Below are 26,749 nucleotides of genomic sequence, written 5' to 3'. Positions count from 1 at the left end.
GCGCCAGACCAGCAGCGGGGCTGCACCACCTGAGAGGCCCCCCACTCTCTCTGGGTGGACCCGGCCAAGGCTAAACCCAAGGCTCCTGCTCCTCAGGACGCGGCTGCAAGCAGGACCCGTGCCAGGGCAACAGGCCGTCTGAGGAGGAGGCAGCACAGGCAGGCCAAGGGCCCTGCCGAGCTGTGCGGGAGGGGGTAGGGCCCTTCCAAAGATGGCGACCGGGGCCCGGGCTCTCGGCCCCTCCGTCTGCCTCCACCCTGACGCATGGCCCACAGGCCGCTACAGACCAGCGCTTCCAGGCCAGAAGGGGAAAGCGACCGGGAACGTCTCTCCGCAGCTTGCTGCCTCTCTCAAGGCTGTCTTGCCTACAATGCTATTCCCAGGTTCCTGCGCCATCCGCCTCTTCCAGGAGCGTGACCACAGTGGTTTCCCGCACTCTGCCCCCACCTTTGTAAACCACGCCCTCGCTAAACCCTGACGGCCCCAACGGCGTGAGCACGCTGCTTCTGGCCGGGTGCAACCGCCTGCCCTGGATCTCGACTTGACAGAGGTCCTGGCTCTGGGCTTGGGGGCACGGGCAGACCCATGTGCCCCCACAGCCACGCCCCCCCTTGGTCCCAGCCAAGTGCAAGGTCACTCTCTCAAGGCCTTTAATTGGCTCCGGCCCACTGGCTGCCCTTCCAGGGTTCTGGGTCCAAATGGCTCAAGCCAGAGCCTCAGCCCCCCAGGCCACTCCTCCTTTGTGACCTCACCCACTGACGTCACCTGGGCGACAACACTGAACTTGGTTCCATGCCAAGTCTGGGCCTCTAGGAGGCAGGACGGCAGGCCCAGCAAGCCCCGCGGACGCTGTCCACAGTGTAAATGAGGGTACCGCTGGCCTATGTCTCGCAGGTGTGTGCAGGGTGGCCTCAGGGGCACCGGGAGCTCCTGGCACCATGGATGACGCTGCCGTCCTCAAGCGGCGAGGCTACATCATGGGGATAAACCTGGGAGAGGGCTCCTATGCCAAAGTGAAATCCGCCTACTCCGAGCGCCTGAAGTTCAACGTGGCGGTCAAGATCATCGACCGCAAGAAAGCCCCCCCCGACTTCCTGGAAAAATTCCTTCCCCGGGAAATTGAGATCTTGATCATGTTAAACCACCACTCCATCGTCAAGACCTACGAGATCTTTGAGACCTCAGAGGGCAAGGTCTACATTGTCATGGAGCTTGGGGTCCAGGGCGACCTCCTTGAGTTCATCAAAACCCGGGGGGCCCTGCACGAAGACGAGGCTCGCAAGAAGTTCCACCAGCTCTCCTCGGCCATCAAGTACTGCCACGACATGGACATCGTCCACCGAGACCTCAAGTGCGAGAACCTTCTCCTCGACAAGGACTTCAACATCAAGCTGTCTGACTTCGGCTTCTCCAAGCGCTGCCCGCGGGACGACAGCGGCCGACTGATCCTGAGCAAGACCTTCTGCGGGTCGGCGGCGTACGCGGCCCCCGAGGTGCTGCAGGGCATCCCCTACCAGCCCAAGGTCTACGACATCTGGAGCCTGGGCGTGATCCTCTACATCATGGTCTGCGGCTCCATGCCCTACGACGACTCCAACATCAAGAAGATGCTGCGCATCCAGAAGGAGCACCGCGTCAACTTCCCGCGCTCGAAGCACCTGACAGACGAGTGCAAGGACCTCATCTACCGCATGCTGCAGCCGGATGTCACCCGGCGGCTGCACATCGATGAGATCCTCAGCCACTGCTGGGTGCAGCCCCGCGCCCGGGGCCTGTCCTCTGCAACCGCCACCAAGGAGGAGGGGAGCTCCCGGAGCGCCGAGCCCGTGCGGCCCCCCGAGCCTGGCTCCGACAAGAGGCTAGCCCCCAAGGGGGAGCCCCAAGACGGGGCACAGCCTGAGGTGCGGCCGGAGCCAAAATCCAAGGAGGAGACGCTCCAAGTGCAGGTGTCGAGGCAGCTGGAGCCCCCAGGCCTCACCCTTGCAGGCGAGCAGCCGAGCAAGGAGACAGCGGAAGGGGCCTCTCTGGGGCCCCCAGACGTTCACACCCAGTGAGAGCCTCTCGCACGGCCCAGGGGCCGGCTGGGAATGAGGCCGAGCTCGGAGCATCGAGCCTGAGCTCAGAAAAGCCGAGGGACAGGCAGCTGAGGAAGACAATCTTGGATGAACCACTATTTTCGTCAGTTTCTTTCCCCTCCCTTAGGACATGGCTAAAGAAGCAATAAATCACTATATTAGTGCATAAACTGGGTGCAGAATGACTAAGTTTTGCACAGCGAAGCTCAGCCCACATCACTGCCCCCCCGCTGCTCCGGGGGGGCGTTACCCCCGGATCCTCCGTCCCTCCGGGAGGGCCCCCCCGCCGCGCCTGCTCGGTTTTCTTTATCCCCTGCCTCCACGTCCCCCCCACCCCGAGTTTCTTTTTCCACTTTTGAAAGGCTGTTCTCAGGATATGATAAAATAAAGTTTGTAATGAGTCTGGCACATAGCAAACATCCAGAAAGCCCCAAACAACTTCTGCACAAAGGTGACCATTCTGTGTTCTGCACTCCAATCTGGTGCCATTTGCCCCGTGTCGTGATTGAGCACGTGCCACGTGGGTACTGCGAACGACAATCCGAATGTAAAAGTTTAACCGCGTGTGGCAAGCGGTTGCCCTGGGACCGTGGAGTCCACACGGTGCCTAGCACACCAGATTTTGAAGGGAGCAAGCAACTGTCTGAAATTTCTATAACCTTGCTCTGGATGCGGCAGGGCAAGGCCTCAAACCGTTTCAGGATGTTCTCGCAAGCACTGTAGGAATGCACAGGGTCACTCCAGACCCAAGCACGCTGGAGGCTTGCCGCCCGCACAGCCCACAGCCCCGGGCAGGGTGGTGCTGACCGCGCGTGGGTTTCTCCCAGGCACACAGTCCCTCTCTGCCGTTCCAGCGCAGAGCTTCCTAAACTTACCAGACCCCTGGGTTATCCGTGTCATCGCGTCACTGTACAAAACAGCTTTTCTCCCATATTCTTCTATAGGTCACACACACTGCGGGACTACAGGCTGGACACAGAAGTAGGTTCGGGGATCACTGTCCTGTGAACTTCGGCGCGGGCACAGCGGGCCCGGCGCTGGAGGTTCCGGGAGGCGGCACTCCGAGGGCACGTAGCAGGACGGCTGCGGGGAAGGCGCGCTCAGCTCCGGCCGGCCTCGCAGCGACTGGTCCTAGCCCTTCGGGAACCCGCCTGCGAGACCCCTTGCACAGCGCGTCCCCCACCCTCCCAGGCCGCACGTGGCCTCAGGGCCCGGCTAGAGACCCCTCCCGCAGGCCCGCGCCCCGCCGCGCAGGCCAGGACTCTTACCCGGCTTCAGCAGACGGCGGATCCCGCCTGGCACCCTCGATGGCCTCGGATGAAGACGACATCCGAGAGCGTCCCGCTGAAACAACAGCTCACCACCGCCGTCCGCCATGGTTACACGCCACACGCGCCGCACGCATGCGTCATTACGCAGCCCGCCCGGAACGGCCTGCGACGTCACACGGCCCGCGCCCCACTGCCGGGCGCCGCCCGGGAAGGTGACGTCATCGTGGCTCCGGGCGAGGCCTGGAGCGGGACTGCTGCGCGCCTCGGTAGCCCCGGTGAGGACGAAGCTCAAGGCTCGTGCTCGAGGCTGCCAGGCGCGCCGCGAGCCTCCCATTCCGGGCGGGGCGGGGCCCCGGGACGGCGAGGGAGCGGGCCTTGTGAGCAGCGGAGCCAGGGGCGGCCCCGCGAAGGAGAGGGGATGTGGGTCTGCTCTCTTCCCAGTAGCAGGAGGACCCCTTTGCTTTCAGAATTCCGGTCTCTGCCCTTTCCTAGTGAGCGCGAATCTCTAAAGGCTAATGAAGTTCGCAGCAGGTCTTGCAACCCGGGGATATTTCCCAAGGACCCGGGTGCCTTCACTCTGACCATCTCCCCCAGTCCCGGGAGGGCCAGCAGAGCCCAGCTTGCCACCTGGCTCCAAATCGCACGACCCCACAGCACTTCTGCGGGCAGGGTAGTGCTCAAGGGCCCGGCTCCATCCCGCAGAGCCGGAAATGGGAGAGAGTGCGGGGCTGAAAGGCAACACACGGGCAGCTGGCAGAGGATCCCTACTGAAAAGAACCAGGGAGACACACTGGTTTGGGACCGGTGTGCACTATGTGCTGCGGGGTCCTAACTGGCAGCTTGGTATAGTGAGCAAGAGAGCGGGCCTGCCGCTCCGGACTGCAGCTTGCAGAGTGCTTTCGGGCAAACCACCCGATTCTAGCGGACTGTTCTATGGCTTTATTCTGATAGGGTCTGGACATGGGGCTTTGCAGCCTTGGGAGCTTTCTGGGTGTAACTTGAAACTGGCCGCCTTCATGCCTGGACTCTGGATGTCACCGGAAAGCCTTAAGGAATTAAGATTGACTTTTGAAACCAGTAAGAGCCCCTTGGAGAAATGGCCTGGTACCTGGCGTGGTCACGTGGTTCATGGCAGTCTTTTCAGGTCCGGAAATTACTGGGAGAACAGAACTAACTATCCCTACAGCCACTGGCAGACGATAACATCTGCAAACTGCAGCTTCGGTTGCAACACCCAAAGAGCGCAGGGGCCACACAACAGCCACCCCCACACCCTTTTAATCCAATTATAATTCAAAAAAAGCGCAAAGCCCCCACCCCTCAAGGCTTGTGTATCTCTCCACACCGTGCCCCTCTCCTTTCTTGGGAAATTAAAACTTTGCTCTCTACAAAAAAAAAAACAAAAACTGGCCTTCTATATGGAGGGCAGGTAGACACTGAAGAAAAAGGCGCCACCCCAGGTTGGCAGGTGGCAGATTTAATAAATACGGGATCTAAGAAAAGCGGGCTCTCAACTTTTCTGTTAGCACCGCCCTTTCAGCGGGCCCCGCCCCTCGCCAGCCCGGCTCCGACCTTCCTGTTAGCCCCTCCCACGCGCCCCGCCCTTCCTGCAGGCCCCGCCCCACGGGCCCGGGCGCGCGTTCGCGGGCCTGAGCTCGGCATCCTTGAGCGCGAGGCAGGCCGGGAAGTTGGCCTTCGTAAAGATGGCGGAGGAATCGAAAAGCTGGAGCCGCTCCCGCGGCCCCGAGGGGCAATGGGAGGGCTGGGGGCGGAAAGGGGCGGGACAGGCGCGCTCCCGCAGCCCTGGAGAGGCGGGGCGGGCCGGGCGCGATCCCGCTGCTCTGAAAGATTGGGGGCGGGGCGTGCAGGGGGCGGGGCCGCGCCCTCGGCCCGGAAGTGCGGGGTGCGGACGGCCCCTGGCGGCCGCGGGCGGAGACGGCGGCAGGGCGGGCGGCGCAGGAACGCGGCCGCGGTGGCCGCGGGGCCCGGGCGAGCATGTAGCGGTCGCGGGGGGCGCGGGGCTCCCGGGGCGGGCCGGGCCGCGGGGACCGCTCGCGGCGACATGGAGGAGGAGGGCAAGAAGGGCAAGAAGGTGCGTCCTCCCGAGGGCCGGGCTGGGGGCGGCGGGGCCGGGCGCGGGGGCTCAGGGAGGCTCCCGTGGGGCGGCCTTCGGTCTGCCGGCTCGGGCGCGGGCGCGGGGCGGCCGCGGAGGGAGGTGCGGGCTCACACGCCGGGGGTGAGCGTGGCGGGCAGGCCGGGCCGGGTGGGCAGCGGAGCGGGTCTCGCGGAGGGTAGGACGCGCGCCTCGGGACAATGCCGTTCGGGGGTCCTCTGCCGGCCGGCGCGGCGGGGGAGGAAGGGGCCACGCCTTTCCGCCCCTTCCGGCCAGTGACTCCCCCAAACCCAGGCTCTCCACATGGCCTGTCCCGGGGCAGTGCCCAGGGATGCAGAGGAGCCGGCCCCGCTTCGGGGGCCAAAAAGTCTTCCTGGGCTGGAACCTTAGAGACAGTGGGTGGGAGCTTAACGTGCGGACGTCGGCTGCTTGATGTCTTCAAGTTTTGGATGCGAGTGAAACCGGAGCTGTGCCCCGCGGTGCAGCCCGTGCACAGCCCGTTCGCGGGTTGGGCTTTCGCTCCCTGACACCATCCGAGTGATCTCAGTGACCTTACGTTTGGCAGTTGGATTTGGGACATAGTTCAAGAGGCTCCTCAGTTTATGTAGTTTTTAAGATGTGGCTTTAATTACGGGGTAGAGTAAGTTGATAAAGAAGCTGAACATTTTAAGGAGACTGAAATAACCATGTGGGATAAGCTATCATTAAAATGGAAAATGGGTTTCAATGAAATGTATCTTTTTCAAATACAGGCTTTATGACGTGCTTAAGTGTCTTACCTATCATTTCTGGTTTAGTAAATGTGTGTGTATGTGCACTTTCACGTTCAAGTTTAAGACAGATGGTGGTGAGTCCTATGATCCTACGTCAGAGCAGCTGTGTCCTTCAGTTGAGTTGCTCATCACCTGTCTTCCAAGGTGCCCCCCTTTAAAAGGTGTGTTTGAAATGGAGTACAGGCAGGGGGGTTGTTCAGGGGGTTGTGTGGTGCCTGCCTCCCTCACCTTGTTTGCTGTTCTGTGCCATGAGCACGCACATCGTGCAACTTCAGTGCAGGAGCAGTACCTACAAAGACGTGGAAGTCTGGAAAACGGCCAAGAAAATGATTCAGCCTGCAGCGTTAGTCTGCAGGGGGGCCTGCCCACCACCCCTGGGGAGAGCCGGAAGCCGCTTGTACCAAAGCCGGTAGAAGGCCCCAGAAGTTCGTCCGTCCTCCCCTGCCCTGTCACTGAGCCGTGTGGGCCAGGGCCTGTCCCGGAGGTGTCCTGTCCCCAGCGCCCCGGGCTGCCGGCTCAGTCCCTCCCAGCAGGGGGCCAGTCCTGGCCACCGTCTTCCACAGTCAGGCCAGACGTGCTTCCCGCTGCTCAGGGGAGTCACGGGTTAGTGTCCACCCAGGGAGGGTGGGATTGCCCGAATTTCTCGTGAACCTCCTCCCAGCTTAGGTAGAGACGTTACACCATTCAGCCATATTGAGAGAGAAGCAGGCATTCCTGAGCTTTTGAAATAGAAGTGAAAAAGCAGTAAAACTGGAGAGGTTTGGAGTTGGGGCAGCAGAAAGGTGCGGGCACAGAGAAGGCCACTGATGACTCCCTCGGTTCCTCAGAGGAGACCATTGTCTCTGTGAGGATACATAGTTGCCGTGGGCTCTGCCGCCGCCCCAGTTCATTCTCCCACAGGCTGCCACTCAGGGCCCTGGGACGTGGATTCCTATTCAGGCCACCACTCAGCACACTTTCCCATTGCTCTGCGCCAGTCGCGAGCCTGTGGAACCTCCTGCTCTGCTCCTCCATCCCATGCGAGGTCATCTCCAACTCTTACAGCTTCGTGTGAAGTTGTTTTCTTGTGGCACACTAACCAGAGACGCTGTTTCAAAACGTGTGCACAAGTTCAAGCTGCAACAGCAGAAGCAATGACTTCATAGTTTTATGACAGTACAGTTGGACAATTAAATTCCCCTCCTGAGTTAGGTCCCTCAAAAGATGCAAGTTTAACCCTTTAAAAACGTGGCTTGTAGGCCCTGTCAGGTCTTCCGACACGGGCCTGGCCGCTCCCCAGGCAGGCCTTCAGGCGTGTCCCTGCCAGGGCCGAGTCCTCGGCTCAGGGACCGGCAGCGGCCAGAGAGCCAGGAGGGCCGAGTGCCTTTCCTATGAAGTGGTCCAGGACAGCCCTGTCCATTCTGAGGCTACCCTGGTGCGCAGGGCGAGGTGACTTGAGCCCTGTTGTGCCCCAGGGGAGGCTCTGGGCGGTGGGGACGCGGGAGGGGCCTGCCTGTGGGGAGGTGGGTGGCTGCTGGTCTGCCTGGGGCTGAGCGCAGGGACAGAGGTCTCCGGGTGCTAGTGGCCTGCGCCCACTGGGGCCGTGGCTGCCTGGAGGCCTCGGGGCGACCGGTGCCTTGCAGACCCTAAGCCCTGGCGTGGAGTTTGGAGGATCAACCTGCCTCCTTACAAAACACTCAAGTTCTGTGGGTTTAGACGCTGTTCTGTCAGCTCGTAACTGCTTTTTGTAAGAAACGTAGTTAGAGTTGGCTTGTGTGCATTTTTAAAAAAGGTTTTATTTATGTATTTAATTTAGAGAGAGGGGAAGGGAGGAAAAAAGAGAGGGAGAGAAACATCCGTGTGCGAGGGAGACATTCATCAGTCGCCTCCGACACGCCCCCAACCCGGGACCGAACCCGCAACCCGGCCTGGGCCCTGACTGGGAATCAAACCTCTGACCCTTTGGTTCGCAGGCCGGTGCTCAGCCTGCTGAGCCGCACCAGCCGGGGCTGGATTGTGTGCATTTTTATAAAGGCGTGTGACTCCATTGAGGACTGCAGCCCGTGGACAGTCACCCCCGCGGGCAGTCACCCCGGGCCTGGGCCCTGCTGGGCGGCCCGGCTTCTGCTGCTTGGGCCGCTATTAGGTTGCAGGTCGCCCCGCCCATGGCCCGGATTTCAGCCTGAACAAAATGAAGCGTTTCTACGCTGTTCTAGTTTATTTGCATTCTTCAAAAGGAACAGGTGTAAGGTGCCTTGGCAACGTAAGACTGGATCTTCAGTTGTAACGAGTTGTTATTAACTTTCTTGTGCTTGACATTTGTGTTTTGTCATGTTCTGATCTCATAGATGCTGAAATTTTATAGGTGAAATTGCAAGATTTGTGAGATTACCGTTATTCCCACCAGAAAAAAAGGGGAGAGAGCCGAATGTTTTGGCAGTGGGTGCTCATTACTCGTTATTCTGTCTACTTTTGTGGATTTGTGAGAATTTCCGTGTAAAAAGTGGGGAGGAGAAGTCCCTGTAGGCTGTGGGCCCGGTCGCCAGCCCCGAAGCTGCAGCAGCTGTCCGGCGGTGACTGGGGCGCGCGCAGCTGGGCCGGGACCGCGCCTTCCACAGCCCTGTGACTGCAGCCGCCGCGGCCGTCCCTCCCCTCACGGGGTGCCTGCCTGTGTGTAAATATTTGAATAGCTGAAATGAAAGTGTAAAGAAAGTAGTACCTTCTCCAACCCGGTACTCTGATTGTTTAAAGCTGTTGTGCTTTTGGTTTTTCATTAGTGAACCTGCGGCCGTGACCTGCGACGTCGCTTTCATAACCAAATCGGTCCTGTAGCCGTCGCAGCCGTACCGCGGGTTCACAAGGTGAATCCGAGCCTCTATACCCTGTTTCGTCTTTGCTCTCGTATGCTCCCCACAGTGGTTCTTGGGTGGCAACAGGGCGCCCCAGGGCGAGGAGGCCAGAGGAGCCGGGCTGGAGGCGCCCTGGCCGGGTGGCCCGCAGACGGTCTGTAGCGGGTGGCAGAGGGCAGGCTCCCTGCGCGCTGGCTTGCGGGAGAGTTACCATCACAGTGTCGTGTGTGTATTGATTTTCAACGTGAGGGACCATCAAGCCGCTTCCCCTCTTCTGCCGGCTGCCGCAGTGGAGACTCGGGGCGCACGTGGGGACCTTCCAGGGCTCCGTTGCTGCTGGGCGCCTCCCTTGAGAGGCGGCCGGTGTCCAGGCAAACGTTCCTCTGGGCACCAGCGCTGCAGGGGCGCTGCTCCGAAGGGGGAGGCCCACAGCATTCAGCCCGTGGGGTCCGGGAGGAGCCCTTTATGTACCCAGTGTGCTTGTCCCTGCAGTGACTTCGGCGCCGGGAGCCCTGCCGCCCCGCCGCGCCCCGCCCTGCGGTTGAGTGAGGATCCGCGGTCAGGCCTAGGTTAGCTGGTCAGCATGACGTCCCCCTCCTCGTCCCCCTCCTCGTCCCCCTCCTCGTCGCTGTGGGGGCCCCTGAAGCTCTCGGCGCAGCGGGAAGACGGCGGAGGGCAGGGCCTCCTGTTGGGCAAGCGAGCTGCTCGCACGCGGAGTGCTCGTGTGCCTGGGGCGCGGGGGTCAGCCTCGTGGCCTTCGGAGCAGGGGAGGCAGGGCGAGGCCCGCGGGCAACCGAGGTGGCTCGTGCTCGTCGCCTGTTTCTCCGAGGACTGTTCCCGGACACTGACGGCGCCTGGCGCACATGCTGGGGGCAGTGCGCTCTGTGGCTGCAGACCCGCTGCAGAGCCCAGAGGACAGGCGGGGTCGCTAGGAAGTGAGTCAGGAGCCTTTCAGTTACGCAGGCATCGAGCCCACGTGTGGAGGGAACCTTGTGCTGTCCCCGGGGGCCCCAGCCCCACAGCATCGGCGCATGGCAGCTCGGCCCTGGCGCACAGCCCCAGCCACCCCTGCTCCGAGGGTGAGGAGCCGGCCGGCCGCGTCCCCCCAGGTTCCTGTGCCGAAGCCTGAGCCCAGCACCTCGGCACGGGTGTCGGGAGATGAGGTTAAGTGAGGTCAATGGGTTGGCCCCCATCCTACATGACTTAGGTCCTTATCGAAAGAGGAGACGTGGACAAGGCGGCGCCCGCAGGGGCACATGCGGAGGGGTGGCCCCGTGAGGACGGGGAGAGGACCGTCTCCACGCCTGGGGAGAGGCCTCGGGAAGCCAGCCCTGCCCCGGCCTGGTGCGCAGCCTCCAGCCCCGGGGAGGGGGGGAGGGGTGTGGGCTGCCGGAGCCCCTGCTGCGGTCGCCTGGTCCGCTGTCCTCGGTCCCGCGGGCTAGGGCAGCGGGGGGTTTGGAAGCAAGCCCGGGGCGCCGGGCTGGTGTGACAGGAATCTGGCACAGTGGCCCTGGGCTGTGACCCGGGCTGGACCTGGATGTCTGAGGGGCCTGGTCTCCACAGTCGCCCTCGACACGGGAGGGTGGCTCAGAGTGGCGGGGCACCCGCCCGCGCCCTGTCCCCGGTCTCGTGGCCCTGTCGGCCCTGTGCCCGTCACTGTCCTGAGCCCCAAGGGCACTGGCCGCAGCGGTGCTCAGCGGTCCCTCCCACAGGAGCAGCGCTCAAGTTTCGGTGGCAGTGTGAGGGGCCGAGACGGGATTTGCCAATTGAGTAGAAACACAAAGACGCGGTTCCTTACCCTGAGCAGTGGCGACTTGTTACAGTTTCCTGGTGCCTGGGCGTGTGGGCTCTGGGGTTGAGATTAGACATTCGATCGCAGGCGTCAGAGGTGGGTGAGTGAGATCCTCAGCAGGCTGGAGCTGGGGCTTTTGTTCTAGGCTCAGGGGCGGAGCGGGTGTGGCCCAGGGGGAGGAGGAGCAGCGGCCGGGAAGTGCCGAAAGGTGTGGACACCCACGGAGTGTTGCTGCTGCCCCGAAAACCGCCTGGTGTGGGTGTCTCTCCCGGCGGGGGGTGGGGGGTGTCTCACCCCTGCTGTTCCTCGTGACAGAGAAGAAAAAGGCGGAAACTGGTATTTGTGTGAACCTTTATTATGCATCCTACAGTTTGAAATGCCACGCAGTTTTTTTTCCAGAAAAGCAGCATGCTGTCCACGTGCTGTGACCGTGGCCTGCATGGTCAGGGGTTGTTGGGAGGCCCTGTTCACAGGGCGGGGCACAGCGTGTTAGTTTCATGCTATGGGCAGCCCTGCGTGTCAGGCGTGTCGCCCTCCTTGTCACCTGTCAGGAAATGTTCCAGGTCTGACCGTGTCACGCACGGCTGCCGGTCGGCATGCTACTCGAAATGGCCCTTGCATGTTACCTTCCGAGAGCCGCCCAGTGGCCGAGGCCGACCCACCCTTGAACCCTCCGCGTGAGACCCCCTTCAGGCTCGGTTCCAGGTCCTTCCCCTGGTGCCGAGTCCTCAGCCGCTCCGTGGAGGCGGGGCATGTGCTGCCCTGCATTTATCACGGAACAGTTTGGGTGCCCGCGTGCCCAAGGCCTAGACCTGCCACTAGATGTCCGCTGCACTGGTGTTCCCCGTGCCGCCCTCCTTCTGCCCACCGCCCTCCATCGACGTGCCACGCTCTTCCGGGGCCTTTCAGAGCCCGTTGCTCTTGACCTACCCCTTCAGCCTGCACGCTGGTAACTGGAGCTCAGCAAAAGGCACGGTTTCCTTTTGCTGTGAAATAAACCCATTGTAAGTGTATTTTAGCTACATTTGACCTGCGCAACCCAAACCCTGCCGTCACCCGGAAGACACTGTGCCCCGTAGGGGCCCCACCGCGGCCGCCGCTGGCCTGCAGTCTTCCGTCGAGAGTGGTTCGTCTGCACGGAGCGACCGCCCCAGGACTTGGCGCACACGGGCGCACACGGGTTTGTCCTGGGTGAGGGCCCTTCGACCCAGCATCGTGCTGTGAGGGCCGCCCACGTCGCGTGCACCGTGGCCGTAGGCGTCTTCCAACGTGTCCTCGCAACTTCCTGGACTTCCGGGCAACCAGGACTCTCTGTTTTCAGTGTCTGTTTGCAGCCTCGCCTGATGAGGCCGTCACAGCCAGGAGCTGAGCATCAGTCCAGCATCACCTTCCGCTGCCCCGCCCGCGGACGCTGCCCTGCGCCGCTGCTGCTGCTGTGCCCATCGTGGCTGTTGGTTAGGTTTCTCTGCTTTAAAATTCTTATTTATTCCTGTTTTACTCACAACTATAATCCCTCATTCCCACTGCTTATTTGAAGCTCAAATTGTCCCAGATGGACTCGGCCCGTAGGCGCGCTTTAAGCTGGTTCAGGTGTCCTCTTATTTTCAGTTGTAGTGAAAATCCCATGACACAGTTTACCATCCTGACCATTTCTAAGGACAGTTCAGTCGTGTTAAAGTGCATTCACACTGCTGGTGTCCAGCGTCTCCTGACAAGTCCCCGCAGTTTTTCGAGCCCCAGCTCACCTTGGCCACAGTACAGCGGTGCGGGCTGATCGGACCCGTCCTGCCCCGGGCCTGACAGGACTCTCCTCCGGGAGCGCTGGCCGCTTTCCGTGGAGAAGGCACTTAGAAGCCTGGGCCTGGTCTGCAGGGGTGGCGTGCTGCTGGGGTGTACTGGTGCCCCAAGGTCCCGGGGTCCGTGGCCTCGTCTGGGGCGATGGCTCTGGTACAGCCTACGCGACGACAGGACTCGGGGCCTCTCTGGGGCTCTTTTTCCTGACAATATGCTTGGAGATCTTTCCTTGTGGATGTATAGTTTCTTTATTCCTATTCAAGGCTGAATGGCGTTTTCTCCTGCGGATTAATATTCTTTTAAACACTGGCCTTGTTTGTAGATAGTTGTCATTTCACCTTACCTAGAAATGCTGACAGCGGCCTCCGGCTGACCTCTCGCATGCGTGTAGCTGTGTCTGTACGTTCATTCCTGAAGGTGTGGCTCACGCAGCTGCCTGCTCGGTAGAGGCTGACAGGTTGCTCCCGTGGGGTCATGGTTGGTCCAGTTTTTATTCCGTTTTAAAAATTTGTTTTTATTTTTTTTTTGTATCTTTCCAGTTTTTAATCATGAGAATACTTGTTTTCCAATAACCTCACCCACATAGCATGTTAGCAAATTGTTGAATGTTTGCCCAGCTGATAGATGCAAACGGCATTTGCTGATAATTTTGGACTTTCCAAAAGGAACTTAAAATTTCTTTCTTACTAAAGAATACATTTACATCTCAGGAAAAAAAAATAACAAAATGTATTCAAGGAACAGTAAGGAAAACACTCCCGCCCACCGGAAACAACAGTTATAGAGCCCTTCGGGCTGCTTCTGCTAAGCGCGCGCCCCGGGCACAGCGCGCGCCCCGGCCCGTCGTCCTGAGTTCCCGCCGCCCGCCGCTGCCGCTGCCGCTGCCGCGACGGCGCCGTTTCTGTGGCTGCGTCCCGCGGGTGCAGAGCCAGGCGGGATGGCCCGTCTGGAGGAAAGTCAGGAACGAGCTGCCTGCAGGCAGGAGCGGAGCCCCTGAGTGCGAGGTTCTGGAGGTCCGGCCGGAGATCGCGCTGTGATTTTTAAAAAAATTTACGGTCAGGGTGAGGGCGGGGGAAAGGGGAGAAACGCCGGTGGCTGTCCTCTGCGCGCCCTGACCGGCGTCAGCTGGGCGCCCGCTTGTCTGCGGGAGTACGTCCAGCCCCCCCCCCCCGAGCCGTGTGTGCCGGGCCGTTGAGCTTTCATGCTTGTCTGGAGCCATCGGTGCCTGTTTCTGGGGAGCCCCTCTGTGTCGGTACCAAGGCTCCCCCAGTTCCTCCCGGAGCCGTCCCTTGTTGTGGCCGCCGGAGGCAGGAAAGCCACGGGGGCGCGTCCCGTGTGTGGCAGGTGGTCGCCCGGTGCCTGCGGGGAGCAGATGTCCTGTACTCGCACCTTTCCCGGAGACCTGACACCTGGCTGGGAAATCCTTTTTAAAAAAAGAGTTTTTAAAAAGATTTTATTTATTTATTTATTTTTAGAGAGGGGAAGGGAGGAAGAAAGAGACGGAGAGAAAGCTCAGTGTGTGGTGGCCTCTTGTGCGCCCCCTGCTGGGGGCCTGCCCCGCAGCCCAGGCCTGGGCCCTGACTGGGAATGGAACCGGTGACCCTATGGTTTGCAGGCCGGCGCTCAATCCACTGAGCCGCACCAGCCGGGGCTGTTTGTGTTTTTTTTAATTTGCTGATTTGAGAAAGAGAAAGAAAGAAAAACACTGATTTGTTGTTCCACTTACGCATTTGTTGGTTGAAGCTTGTGTGTGCCCCGATCGGGGGTCAAACCCACACGTTGGCGAACCAAGACGATGTTACGACCCCTGCGGGACCTGGCCGGGGCTTGACGCCTGCTTCTAAAAGTCATTTTATTTGGAAATAATTCAAAACTTAAGAAAAGCTGCAGCGATAGCACAGGGAGCGCCTGTGCCCTCTGCAGGGGGAGCACGGTCGCGTGTGCGCTGCCCGCCCGTCCCCTCGGCAGCTGCTGCGTGTCGGCGTGCGCTGCTCCTGTGCGGCTTCCGTCACATTCCCACCTCCCTGAGCACCCGCAATGGGCCGGGTGGCCACACAGGTCCCTCCTGGACACCCGTCGCCGTGGGTCAGGCTGCTGTGGGGTTGCTCCCTGGCAGTGCTTCCTGCGGGCGGGCGTGCGGCGGGCCACGTGAGCACGCGACAGCACAGGTCAGGTGCCACCTCTGTCCCGTGGGGAGGAGCCCGGACGGCGCCCCGCGGCAGTGCTGGCCAGTGCGCTGGGTTGTGGGCAGCTCACGGACGCTGGCGCGGGCAGCCGCAGCCTTCATGGTGGCGACCGGCGAGGGCCTGCCTGGCCAGCTGTGTGGGAGCTGAGCGCCCTGGCCTCCTGGGGTCCGGCCTGTGGCCACCTGTTCACGGAGGTGTCTGGGTTTTGTCCTTAAGAGAAGGGGCTCTTCCCACCTCCCGGGGGCCTGTTTTTGAAAGAGACCCCTGCCGAACCCCGCCAGGAACCGGAAAGGGAAAGCACCTGGCGTTTGGGCGGCGTGGGACTGTCCGTCTCCCTGAGTTGATTTATGATGCGACCCCGGTAAAAGCACCACCAGACCTTTTCTGGAGGTAGACCCCTTAATGCTCGTCCGTGTTATGAACACGGAAGAGCCGCCAGAAAACCTCTGAAAGAGAAGGGCAGGAGGGACCCAGGCCAGCTGGGCTGTGCTGTCACGTGACCCGCCACGGACCACGCTGGATCGGGCTCGCTCGCCGGAGACGCCGGTGCGGGACAGCAGCCCTCTGGGGTCTGGGCGTGAACAGCAGGCAGGCGGGAGATGCGAATGAACACAGACGGGCGTGTGTGGAGCAGAGATGGGGGCGGTTCTGCAGTGGCCTGGGAGGTGAGGAAGCGTTTGTCCGTCAAAGCCCAGAAACCGTGGGGTGGTGCCACAGCTCCGGTGACATCAACAGAGGCGAGAGACAGCAAATCAGGAAAGATTCGCAGCTTATAAGCAAAAGGTGACTATTCTGTGTGTGAGGCTCTCCTAGAAATAGAAAAAAAACCCGTGACCCAAGAGAAAAAACAGGCAGGAAATGGGAACAGACAGTTCACAGGAAGACACACCACTGACTTTCAAATGTGTGACAAGGCAACGCACGTTTGTGTGCTTTTACTGAGGGAGGGAGACACATGGTCTAGTGGGTGTCACTTTGGATTTGCTACTGATGTCACGGTGCTGCCTCTTCGTCGTTATTTTTAAGCTGGAAACAGGCGGAAGCTGTGGTTCCTGTCCTTCCGGCTCCGTCGCTGGTCTCGGAAGGAGGGCCAGCGTCTGCCTGCAGCCTCCAGCCAGAGCAGTGGTGAGCAGAGCATGCACCGCGGCTGTCGGCCGGGGGCGGGGGACCGCGGCGCCTCCGCGGGGACTCCTCCTCCCCCAGATGTCCCGAGGGGCCGGCCCACGGACAGTGAGGTGGGCGCGGGTGCGGGGTGGTCGTGAGGGCCCGGGGGGCGGCCCTGGGGAGGGGGCGAGGGTTTCGGCTGGCTTCCGGGTCTGAGGACTGGGCCTGGGCGGGTGGTGCGAAGCGAGGAGCTGTTGGTGGCCCTTGGGTTCGTGCGTCTGAGGTCAGGAAGAAGGGGCCGCAGGTGTCACAGCAGCCGGGGACCAGGGTCTGCGGGTGGACTTTGGTCACTTAGGACCCGAGATCCAAGCTGGGAAATAACTTAGGGAAGAAAGGTCAGGAGAAGTGCCCCCACAGCCGCCGGCCACACCTGGAACCCCGTCCACGCGCCGCGTGAGGAGCAGCGCCTGTGGTGGGGGCGCCGGCGGGGGCACTTCTGCAGGTCTGAGGGCCCCTGAGTCCTGCTCATCGTCGCGGCCTCTGTAGCTCCTGCAGAGGCCGCCCTTGGTCGCCAGGCCCGTCCAGAGGGTCCTGCTCCTTCTGGGACTGGTGGGTCCTTTTGTCCTTTGGGGTCCAAGTTTACGGGACCCTTCTGGCGACGATGGACCTGGGTGCCCGGTGAGATGGAGCGATTGCGGGGCTGTGACCGCCCGTGATGCGGCCGCTCCGCCGGCCACACCAGGGGGGCTGGTCCGCAGTCGCTCACTGGGACCCGGGGTGTTTCTGTTTATCTTCAGCCAGAACTTCCTTTACATTTTTCACGCTCAAAGCCAACATCAGTTCCAAACCCTGAGGTGGCCTCTCACTCACTGTTTCTGAAAAAGCTGAGTCGTGCTGGGCCGGGCGTCCGTGTGGGGCTGGGCTGCGGGTGGCCCCCCGGGCCCCGCCAGCCGCAGCAGCGGGAGGCCCGGCCACCCAGGCAGCACCCCGCGAGCAGGCGGCTGGCAGCGTCTCATCCTGCGTTCAGCGCCTGGCCACCTGCTGTGGGCGCCTGTCCCCCGTGGGGCCGTGACGCCTGCAGGGCCTCCCTGGGGCCTGGCCCTCGCAGCCCCAACGAGTGTGCACTGACCAGCTTTCCCAGCTGGCCGAGCGGGGCTCCGGGCCGGGGGCGGGGCCTGCGGGGCCGGGCGTCGCTCGGCGTCACTTCCCTGGAGAGGGAGGCAAGTGAGAGCTGCTGCCCCGGACGCTGCCCAGGTTGGCGTTGCTGTTGCTGCGCGTGCGGGCAGGGCTGGGCCCGCTGCGGCCCCGCTGCCAGTGTCTGTGGGGCCCTCTGGGGACGGGAGGTGGCCCTGGGCTGGGGGTTTCCTGCCCGTTGGTGCCTGTTTTCTCTGGTTTTACATTCACTGGGGACGACCGGAAACAGCGACCCTCGGCGCCCGTGTGGGTGACAGCGCACGGCTGGCCGTTTGCCCCGGGGCTCGGGCTTCCTGCAGTGACCGGGGGGCGGGCGGGGCCGGCGGTTCACCCTGTTCGCCCCCCGCCCCCGGGCCGTGCCCGGGTGCTGCAGCTGCAGGGGGAGCCCGCAGGCCCCTCCGGAGCCCTGACCAGGGCGTGAGGTCGCCCGGCCTGGCCAGGGGTGGGTGTGCGGAGGGGCAGCGCGGTGTTACCGCGACACCAGAGGGAGGGCAGGGGACTTCGCTGTCCGCTGCTGACATCACAGACTTGGCCACACCTGCCTGGGCCTCCCAGGTCCTGCAGCGAAGTGACCTGCGGAGCCCAGAGGTTGGACAACGTTTTTGTGTCTGAGAGACTCTCCTCCGTGCTCTCTGCCCGCCCGCTGGGACTGGGCCTTGACCTCCCGTGTCCGTGCGGGCGTCTGGGGGCTCTTCTCCGTGGCCCGCACAGCCAGCTCCTCCGCGTGGGACGTGGTGGCGGCGGCCACCTCTGCGCAGAGCCTGTGCGGGCCGTAACCGCAGCTGTGGCCGTTTCTGCCCGCAGCCTGGAATCGTGTCGCCGTTCAAGCGAGTCTTCCTCAAGGGTGAGAGGGGCCGTGACAAAAAAGCCCATGAGAAGGTGACGGAGCGGCGCCCCCTGCACACGGTGGTGCTGTCCCTGCCTGAGCGGGTGGAGCCCGACAGGCTGCTGAGCGACTACATCGAGAAGGAGGTGAAGGTCAGTGCTGCCCACCTGCCCGCGAGCCCCGTCCCCCTCCTGGCGAGCCGAGGGTGTGTCTGCCGGCTCTGCGCAGCCCCCGACTCTGCTCCTCCGGCCCCTCCTGGCGTCCCTGTGGGTGCGAGCCGCCCCCCGCGGCCCGGCCCACACGCGGGTCTCCAGGGCCTGTCCGACCTGCGCCCGGACACTTGGGGTGGCCTCCCCCCAGGCTCAGCACAGCAAAACTTGGTCAGTGACGAGGCACCGCACCAGGAGGGCAGGAGAGCAGGCTCACGCGTGAGCCCGGAGAGGGAGCCGCGCGGCCGGACCCCAGCGCCGCACGCGTCGCTCACAATGACACGCCCACACGCAGGCCACAACACGCGTTCACGGCTTGCGTGCTGAGAGGTGGTGGCCTCTCACACGCCCCCTGCTGGGGACCTGGCCCGCAGCCCAGCCCTGTGCCCCGATGGGGAATCGAACCGGCGACCCTTTAGTTCTCATGCCCCTGAGCCACACCAGCCAGGGCATTAATATATTTTTTATTGTGATACAATACCCGTAACATAGAATCTACCATCCTGACCACTGCAAGCACACAGCTCAGCGGCAGGGAGCACGTCCCCGCCCGCCCCTGCCGCAGCCCCGGCACCACGTCCGCGCTCTGTCTCGGACACCGAGCCCCCGACCCCCCCTGAGCAGGACCACACAGCCCTTGTCCTGGGTCTGGGCTACCCCTTCGTTGTCTTGTCCTTGAGGTCTGGCCGCGCTGCCGTGGGTGCTGGCATCTCCTTCCTTTTCAGGCTGAAAGTGAGTGGACGGAGCACGTTCCGTTTACCCTTTATTCTCCCTCCCTTTTCTCCTTTGGTTTATGCGTCTTTGTCGAAGGGACGTAAGCCAGTCAACAGCAGGGCCCTCGGTCAGTCACTCCCCTGGTGCGTTTCCCCGGTGTTCCGGGCATGACGCTCTTACCGGATAGTGTTTTCTCCTGGTCTGCGGGCCGCACGGTGCCTTTTGACTGTGGGGATTGTGTCTCCTCATGTACAAAGTTCTGAGTTTCACGTGGAGGCCGGTTTGTCTGTGCTGTGCTGTTGCCGCGTGCCCGCTCCGCGGCATTTGTCTCCTGCTTGTCCGTGCGAGCTCAGCCCGCGTCTGTGACCGCGCTCTGGTGGATCGGAGGGGCGTTGTCGATTTTCAGTTTTTCTGGTGTTTCTTGGGAGGACAGGATGGGCACACGTTGGACAGGGGGTGGCCGTCTGGGTTGCCCCTGGGCAGCAGTGGCCTGCGCCCGCGCTTCTGCGAGGGACCGACCGGTGTGGAGGGCGGGTCTGCTCTGGGGAAGGTCTGCAGACGTTGAACACGCACGAAGAGCAGCGTCAGGAGCAGAAACGTGACAGGTGCTGTGTCACGCTGTCACGCAGCACAGGCAGGCACCACGCAGACGGCAGGCCCTCGCGAAGCCCGTCTGGGCTCGTGGGCGCCTGGCACTGCTCTGTCTGCGCCCCGCTTCGCTGCTGGCCCTCGGCCGTGGCGGGGGTGTTGGGTGTGCTCTCGTGGTGCAGGTGCCGCGTGGCAAGCAGCATAGACTCATTCCCCGCGCCCGGGTTTCTCCAGAACTTGGGGTGCCTCCCGGGGCCCTCCTTTCAGCCAAAACAGCAGGGGGCTGGTGGTGGGCGCGAGGCGGGGTGCTCCTGCGTCCTGGGGCCGCCGGCTGACCGCTTCTGACGGCCTCCCCTCACCTTCTCTCAGTACTTAGGTCAGTTAACGTCCATCCCAGGGCACCTGAACCCGTCCAGTCGCACCGAGATCCTGCACTTCGTAGACAACGCGAAGGTAGTGGCCCTCCGACCCCAGCCTCTGACCCTCGACCTGCCTCACCTCCCAACCTCAACCTCTGGCCCCCACGCTCTGGCAGCCGCTCCTGGTGCTCTGACCCTGGGCCTTCATGGCCGTGAGAGACGACCCCGTCCTGCCACGCTTGGCTCCTCAGTCTGGACGTGGCTTTGTTCCCAGACATGCTCCTCATGGTTCTGGGCTGTTCCCACGTTTTCATAACATCCGGACCACGCACCGTCGGTCTGAGCCTGCAGGCCTTTCCCGGCGACGGCCCTGGGTGAGCACCGCGGGGCTCCGGGGTCTCGGAGTGTCTTGACGTCCCATGGTCCTTTCCAGAGAGCCCACCAGCTCCCCGGACACTTGACCCAGGAGCACGACGCAGTCATCAGCCTGTCTGCGTACAACGTCAAGCTGGCCTGGAGGGACGGGGAGGACACCATCCTCAGGGTCCCCATCCATGACATCGCTGCTGTGTCCTACGTGCGGGATGACGCCTCGCACCTGGTGGTCCTGAAGACAGGTATGACTCGGGGCGGGGCCGCACCTCTGCTGAGGGGTGCGCCTGCATGGGACGGAGCTCTGCCCACGGTCCCGGCAGCGTCTGGCCAGCCGCCACTGCCCGCTGTGGCCGAGCAGCCGCCCTCGTGCCCCCGAGGTCGGCCTCGGCTTGGGGAGGGCAGGGCCCAGGAGTGCCCGAGGGGCTGGTGCTGAGCTTGCCCTCTGCCCAGCGCTGCCTTCCCTGGGGTAGTGGGGTGTCCTCTGGCGTCCAGGCCCGGAAGGGCCCCTGCGCAGGCGGCCTGGAGGCGGGCGGCGTGGCCTCTGCGCAGCACAACCCGCGTGGGCCCCGCCCAGCCACACGGCCCCCCCGTCGTGCTGAGGGGACGGGACCCGAGGGGCCTCCTCTGGCCTCACCCCTCGGGCACGGAGGAGCCGCTCCACTGGCCGCCCTGGACAGCTGCCCGTTAGGTCCATGGCCTCTGCCCCAAGAGATGGGCGCCAGGCCCCCGTGGGGTTCCAGGGCTGGTGCTGCAGCACCGACGCTGTCCCCGCAGCCGTCCATGCTCGGGGCTGGGGTGTGCGGGTGGCCAGGGGACCCGGCTGGGCCGCGCCCTGCGCCTCAGGCAGCCCAGAGGGAAGGCCTCGCCATGCGCTTGTGGGCAGTGGGCAGGGGCGTCGGGGCTCTGGGGGCGGTGCCCTCCCCGTCGACTGGGAGCGGGGGCGGCCCTGCGGGTGGGGCCGACAGGACGCACTGCCAGGGAGCTGCTGGCCACCCACAGCGTGGCCACCCGGTCAGGGCCCCGGGCTTTGGGTCGCTGCCCTTGGCGCGCACACGAGCTGCGTTCTCCTGCACGCGCGCCCCCATGCTGGGTGGGCTCCCTTCCGCTCGGCTCCGTCTTTCCTTTGTCCCCTGAGCACCTACTCAGTGACGGCCCTACTTTAAGTTGAGAAACTGCTGGTGTTTACCTGTTTTCATTTATAAAAATGGCACTTTGTGTGGCTCCCTCTGTCGTGAAGGCTGGGACAGGAATCATCTCCCCAAATCTGCACAGCGGCCACGAAGGTGGAGCCTGTCCGCGCCCGCGACACCCACGGGCGACGCGCGGCTGCGTGCCCTTCGCACTTGGCCTCCGTGCCCCCATCTCCTCGCAGGTCTGTCCGCGGCCTGCTGTTCATTAACTGGCACCTGTCGCTGCCTCCCTCGGGGCAGAGCAAAAGCGGCTGCACTCCAGCAGGCCGCGGCTCAGCCTCAGATGGTTGTCGCCCTCCCGAGGGCGACAGGCGGCCAAGCGGGGCGAGAGGCTGCCGCCGCGCGGAGACAGGGCAGCGAGGCCGGGGGCCGCTGCTGAGCTCCCCGCTGCCCCTCACCTGCCGCGGCATTCACTTCGCAGCCCAGGACCCCGGCATCTCCCCCAGCCAGAGCCTGTGTGCGGAAAGCTCCAGAGGCCTCGCTGCAGGCGCCCTGTCCGAGAGCGGCGTGGTGCCCGTGGAGGCGTGCAGCCTGGTGATCCTGGCGGCGGAGAGCAAGGTGAGCGTGGGCGGGACCGACGGCCCTGCCGGCCCCGGGCCCCGCCCCTGCCAGAGCAGCGGCCACTGAGCGAGCTTCCTGGGCTCAGCTGGGCGGTCCGTCTCTTCCCTGGTCCCGCCCCTCTCCCTCCCTGCGCGGTCGGGGTGGCGGGGCCCTGCTCCCTAGCCGTGCCCTGCGGCGGATTCTTGGGAGCTGCGAGTTAGGGTTTCGCGCCCCATCAGCCGCTTGAGGGCCGCCAGGCTCTGGGGACCCCTTGGCACCCCGCACAGCGGCAGCGAGGCGGCCCAGCGGTTCCTTCTCGTGGGTTGCCGCCCTGCCCGGGACCGGCCCGGCCCCACTGAAGCCCCTGTCGACGCGGCCCCGGGCCCTGGGGGCCCTGCCTCAAGCAGCAGACGGGTGAAGCCTGTGGTGTTGGGAGTGCTGTCCCCCAGCCACCGCGGGCTGGGACGGGCGGTGGCTGACGGCGCCGTGGGAAGAGCTGCTGGGGGCGGTCCCAAGGGCTGGTGACCTTGGCCCCAGGCTGCACCCGGTGCTGGCGCCAGCGGCACCTGGGGGGCCAGGCGTCTGGAGGCCGCCCAGGGAGGTGCCGCTCTGTCCCCTGGCAGGTGGCCGCGGAGGAGCTGTGCGCCCTGCTCGGGCAGGTCTTCCAGACAGTGTACACGGAGTCCACCATCGACTTCCTGGACAGAGCCATATTTGACGGGGCCTCGACGCCCACCCACCACCTGTCCCTGCACAGCGGTGAGTCGCGGTGGCGCGGGTGTGCGGGGCCGTGGCTGCCCCTGCCCCTGGGTCCTGCGGGTCTGAGCCGATGCCTTTGCCCCCAGGCTCTGCCGGTCACAGGGCTAGTCAGGACAGATGCGTGCCCCTCCCCAGGCCCAGCCTGGTGGCTTCTTGCATGACTTTGGGGGCTGGGAATACTTTTCTGGAGCCACATGTGGCTACTGTCACTTCACCTGACTCCGAACAGGGCCCAGGAGGGGCTCCCGGCACTGGGCTGCAAGGGGCTGCTGGAGCCTCCTTGCAGACACCCAGCTCGCTTCTGTCGATGGGTCCCTCCCAGGACAGAGGCTGCGGGGCGGTGGGTGGGGGGTGCAGGCGAGCCAGGGAGTCCCGGAGGCTTCGCCCCCGACAGCCGTGGGGCGCCACCGCACCCCTGCCTGCCTGTGCCACGCTTTTTGGGGCCCGCTCGCCACGCACACACGACGCTTCCCGTGTACACAGCCCACTTTGGCCAGGCCTGCTGCTTCTGAACCTGCGGTTTATTAAGGACTCGTGGCTTCTGTAAGTCAGGGGTACAGGAAGGGGGCTGGCGCCAGGCAGCCCCTTGGGGCCCCTGCCCGGGGTTCAGGCCCCGTCTGGGCGCCGCCCCGCATGTTGCTGGAGGCTCCGGGGACCGGCCGGCCCCCGCCTTCCGTGCTTCTGGGGCTCCCTCCATCTCACTGCTCTGACCAGGACTCAGCTTCTTGCGCCCCCCGCGCCCCTGGGGGAGGCCCCCGGAGGCAGCAGCCCAGGACCGGTGCCCCGTGTGGCCGCGCCGCCTCTGTCCCCATCACGCGTCGTCGAACGTGCTTCTGGGTCCCCGTGCCCCTGGCTGGGACGTGAGGCCTCTGGGGGCTCCGCCTCCACCCGCCCCACGAACTCTGCTCCTGCTGCTGGCGAGGTCCCCTTCTCCTCCCGCCCTCTCCTGCGGTCCCACTCTCTGTCGCCTGGCTCCCCCCCCCCCCCCCGCCGCTTTCGGTCACTGCACGTGACAGTGCTTCAGGGTCCCTTGTGGTCTGTGCAGTGTGTCCTCAGGGGCGGCCGTACCAGGCCCTTTGCTGCTCGGAGGCTGCGGCCTTGCGTGCCCCCGCGTGGCCCCGCGTGGCCCATCCCTGTCCTCGGCTGAGTCCGGGCTGGGGGCAGAGCGGGCTGTGGCCCCTGCCGCCTTGGGCTGTGCGACGCTGACCCCGGGCTGGCTGCAGCACCTCTGACGCCACTGCTCCTCGGAGCCTGGGCTGCGCGACCCTGCCGGCCCAGAGGAGGACAGGCTGCTCCCACACGCGGGCCTTTCCTTGCCCTGGGCCCTGGGGAACCCCCAGGAGGAGTCCCAGAGCCAGGCCCGCGGCCCCACGGAGCGCTGACCCTGCGCGGGTGCCGCCTGGAGACTCAGGCTTCTGCTCTGTGCCCCACACAGACGACTCCTCCAGCAAGGCGGACGGGAAGGGGTCGTACGAGGCGGACGCCAGCCCCTTGTGAGTCTCCGTCCCTCGCGCAGCCCTCCCTGTTGGGCCCCTGGTCCCCCCGTCCACCCAGTGGGCTCCCCCAAGTCACACCGCTAACGTCCTTGCTCTGCGTGTGACCTTGCTGGGCTGTCCCCTTCCCAGTCCTTCCCTGCGTCCTGTGGTTCCGTCTCCCCAGCTGTACCCTCCCCTGACGGCGGGCCCCTTCCTGTCACCTGCCCTGACCCCCAGCGCCACCGGGGCCCTGCGTGTGGTCACGGGCGCAGGTACAGGGCAGGGCCATGTCCTCGCAGCTCCTTCCCCGAGTGTGTGCCCGCGGCGCCCCACGCCAAGACGGTCAGCGAGAGCGAGCTGAGCGCCACGGCCGCCGAGCTGCTGCAGGACTACATGCTCACGGTAGGCCCTTGGCCGCAGGGGCGGGTGCTGGTGGGCCGCAGTGTGGTCCTGGGGGGTGTGGCCCTGGGCCTGGCCCCCCATCACTGCCCTCTCCCCGCAGCTGCGCACGAAGCTGTCCTCGCAGGAGATCCAGCAGTTCGCGGCGCTGCTGCACGAGTACCGTGACGGGGCCTCGGTGCACGAGTTCTGCATCAACCTGCGGCGGCTCTATGGGGACAGCCGCAAGTTCCTGCTGCTGGGTGAGGCTGGGGGTGTTCTGGCGGGCTCTGGGCGCTGAGGAGGGGCTCTCTGGGCGGGCAGCGAAGCCACCATTGCAGCCGAGGGACCAGGCCCTGTCCGATGCCCAGGCCCGGCCGCATGTGCTCTGCCAGCCGTGCAGGGCCTGGAGGCCAGGCCGGTTGGCGGTGGCTGGTGGAGGCTCCTGGGGCCCAGGCCCTGCCCCGAGCTCAGGGTGTCCTCCCCATCTTGTCCGGGAGCTTGGGGTCCCCGGGGTCTCTTCCCCTGTCTGGGGCAGCCCTGGAGGAGCGGCTGCCTGTGGGACACGTGGGGTCAGGCGTATGCGGTGCCCCCAGGTCTGCGGCCCTTCATCCCCGAGAAGGACAGCCAGCACTTTGAGAACTTCCTGGAGACCATCGGCGTGAAGGACGGCCGCGGCATCATCACCGACAGCTTTGGCCGGTACCGGCGCGCCCTGAGCTCCACCTCGACCTCCACCTCCAATGGGAACAGGGCGGCGGGCAGCTCCGACGACCAGTCCGTGCCCTCCGAGGGGGACGAGTGGGACCGCATGATCTCGGACATCAGCAACGACATCGAGGCGCTGGGCTGCAGCATGGACCAGGACTCGGCCTGAGGGCGTCGGGGCCCCTCCCCCCAAGCTGGGCCGGGGCTGGGCCCGCCCTATACTGTGAAGGAGACGCTGGTGGGGGTGCGGGGGCCGCCCCGAGCCGCCCGCGCACGGCCCTGCCTGGCGGCCAGACCACAGACAGCGGTCGTTCCTGCACATGACACGACCTTCCTATCGAAACTCTCAGAGACCCAAGAAGTTTACTGCAATGTGAATAATTTATCTCTGGTTGCCAGCGTGTTTCTGATCTCATGGGAGCTGGGTGTCCATTCTGCCGCTGCCCAGGGCCGTGTGCCCAGGCCTGGCCACCGAGTTGCCCTCGGGCCGACACTGCCCGCCTGGGGGCTGGGCCGGCTCTGGAGCCTGCCTGTGGGGAGGGTGTGGCTGGGGCTTCGGCCCCCTGGACGGGGGCCCGGGGCGGGTCAGGGCGCCTGCGGCGTCAGAACCTTGCTGTAGCGCCTGTCCCCCGGCCCTGGGAGGGGCCCCGCCTGTCCCCCAGCCCTTGCCCATGCCCACCTGCCATCACAGGGGTCTCCACAGCAAACTCTGCGGCCCCCGCCCCTCCCCCTCCAGAAGTGCTGCCCACCCTGAGAGTTTTGTCGCGGGGCCCGGGGGCCCGCTCTTCAGGCGCTGGCGGGGCGCAGCCCCCACCAACCACCGCAGCCCCTTGGCTCCAGCCTTCCTCCCGTGCCCTCTGGACTTGGGGAGGCGGGGGTGGCCCCAGGGCGGGGTCTGGAGCCTGTGGGGGTGGGCAGGGGGCCCAGGGTACTCCCTCCCTAAGAAGGTGCCGCTTGCCCTGCAGACCTGACGCGAGCAGGAAGCCTGGGGGGCGGCCCCCGCACGGGGAGCCAGGCCGCTGGGGGCTGCCAGGAGCCGCGCCTTCCCCGCCAGGGCCCCACCCGAACGTGGTCCCCGCACTGTGCTCTCCTGGGCCTCTGTGGTCGCCCTGCCCTAGGACGGGACCCCCACTCTGGGTCCTAGAGCCGGGCCCCCTAACTGCTGGCTCCCAGGCAAAGGCCGCCTCCCTGCAGCCACCGCAGCCTGTGCCCCTGGCCCAGCCCGAGCGCCGGGGGCCTGGGGGTTCCTGTGGAACTCGGTGCTCAGGTCCACGCCCGGTGACCGCGCTGCCTGCAACCCCCAGGCGTGTTGGCACCCCCGGGACGTGGGAATGGGTCGCCACGGGAGGTCCCCTGCCCTCTGGGGTGAGAGGGGAGGACTACCGTCTTTGGGTGTCGCGTGGCTCCTCACACCCCGCGAGTGCTGAGCTGGAGGCCGGGGCGGAGCGGCTGTAGCAGGCCTGGAGCGGCGCTGGGGCGGGGCGGGGCGGGCCCGCGG

General features: G+C 64.5%; 2 protein-coding genes and 1 non-coding gene across 4 annotated transcripts; 2 read left to right on the top strand and 1 right to left on the bottom strand.

Moving 5' to 3' along the window:
• The first annotated feature begins 808 nt into the window (after positions 1-808).
• LOC129068859 (testis-specific serine/threonine-protein kinase 1-like) lies at positions 809-2,054 on the top strand. Its single transcript, XM_054571288.1, has one exon. It carries the CDS (start codon positions 939-941, stop codon positions 2,052-2,054), a length of 1,116 nt encoding a protein of 371 aa, XP_054427263.1. The 5' UTR covers positions 809-938.
• Positions 2,055-2,712: 658 nt separating this feature from the next.
• LOC129068944 (small nucleolar RNA SNORA9) lies at positions 2,713-2,844 on the bottom strand. The gene has a single exon (XR_008528968.1). It is a non-coding gene; the product is annotated as a small nucleolar RNA SNORA9 (small nucleolar RNA).
• A 2,434-nt stretch (positions 2,845-5,278) lies between these two features.
• On the top strand, positions 5,279-25,615 carry CCM2 (CCM2 scaffold protein). Of its 2 annotated transcripts, none has more exons than XM_054571286.1 (10): positions 5,279-5,438; positions 17,935-18,108; positions 19,837-19,920; positions 20,260-20,443; positions 21,813-21,949; positions 22,555-22,690; positions 24,126-24,183; positions 24,465-24,567; positions 24,668-24,806; positions 25,140-25,615. In XM_054571286.1, the coding sequence occupies exons 1-10, from the start codon at positions 5,409-5,411 to the stop codon at positions 25,418-25,420; spliced, it is 1,326 nt and encodes a 441-aa protein (XP_054427261.1). In that variant the 5' UTR covers positions 5,279-5,408; the 3' UTR covers positions 25,421-25,615. The 2 variants fall into 2 exon arrangements, with proteins under 2 accessions (XP_054427261.1, XP_054427262.1); XM_054571287.1 differs by lacking the exon at positions 5,279-5,438 and adding an exon at positions 15,869-16,067.
• The last annotated feature ends 1,134 nt before the right edge of the window (positions 25,616-26,749 follow it).

Source organism: Pteronotus mesoamericanus, unplaced genomic scaffold, assembly GCF_021234165.1.
Source record: "Pteronotus mesoamericanus isolate MK-2021 breed Mesoamerican mustached bat unplaced genomic scaffold, CSHL_Meso_final contig_220, whole genome shotgun sequence".
Classification (NCBI taxonomy): Eukaryota; Metazoa; Chordata; class Mammalia; order Chiroptera; family Mormoopidae; genus Pteronotus; species Pteronotus mesoamericanus.
Note: the sequence above shows the minus strand (reverse complement) of the source record. Positions and strands in the feature narration are given on the sequence as shown.

Coding starts and splice junctions, on each gene's coding strand:
- CCM2 (XM_054571287.1), top strand. CDS start 15,969: ATGCACCGCGGCTGTCGGCCGGGGGCGGGGGACCGCGGCGCCTCCGCG. Junction 22,691..24,125: donor CCACCTGTCCCTGCACAGCG/GTGAGTCGCGGT, acceptor TGCCCCACACAG/ACGACTCCTCCAGCAAGGCG. Junction 24,807..25,139: donor CCGCAAGTTCCTGCTGCTGG/GTGAGGCTGGGG, acceptor CGGTGCCCCCAG/GTCTGCGGCCCTTCATCCCC.
- LOC129068859 (XM_054571288.1), top strand. CDS start 939: ATGGATGACGCTGCCGTCCTCAAGCGGCGAGGCTACATCATGGGGATA.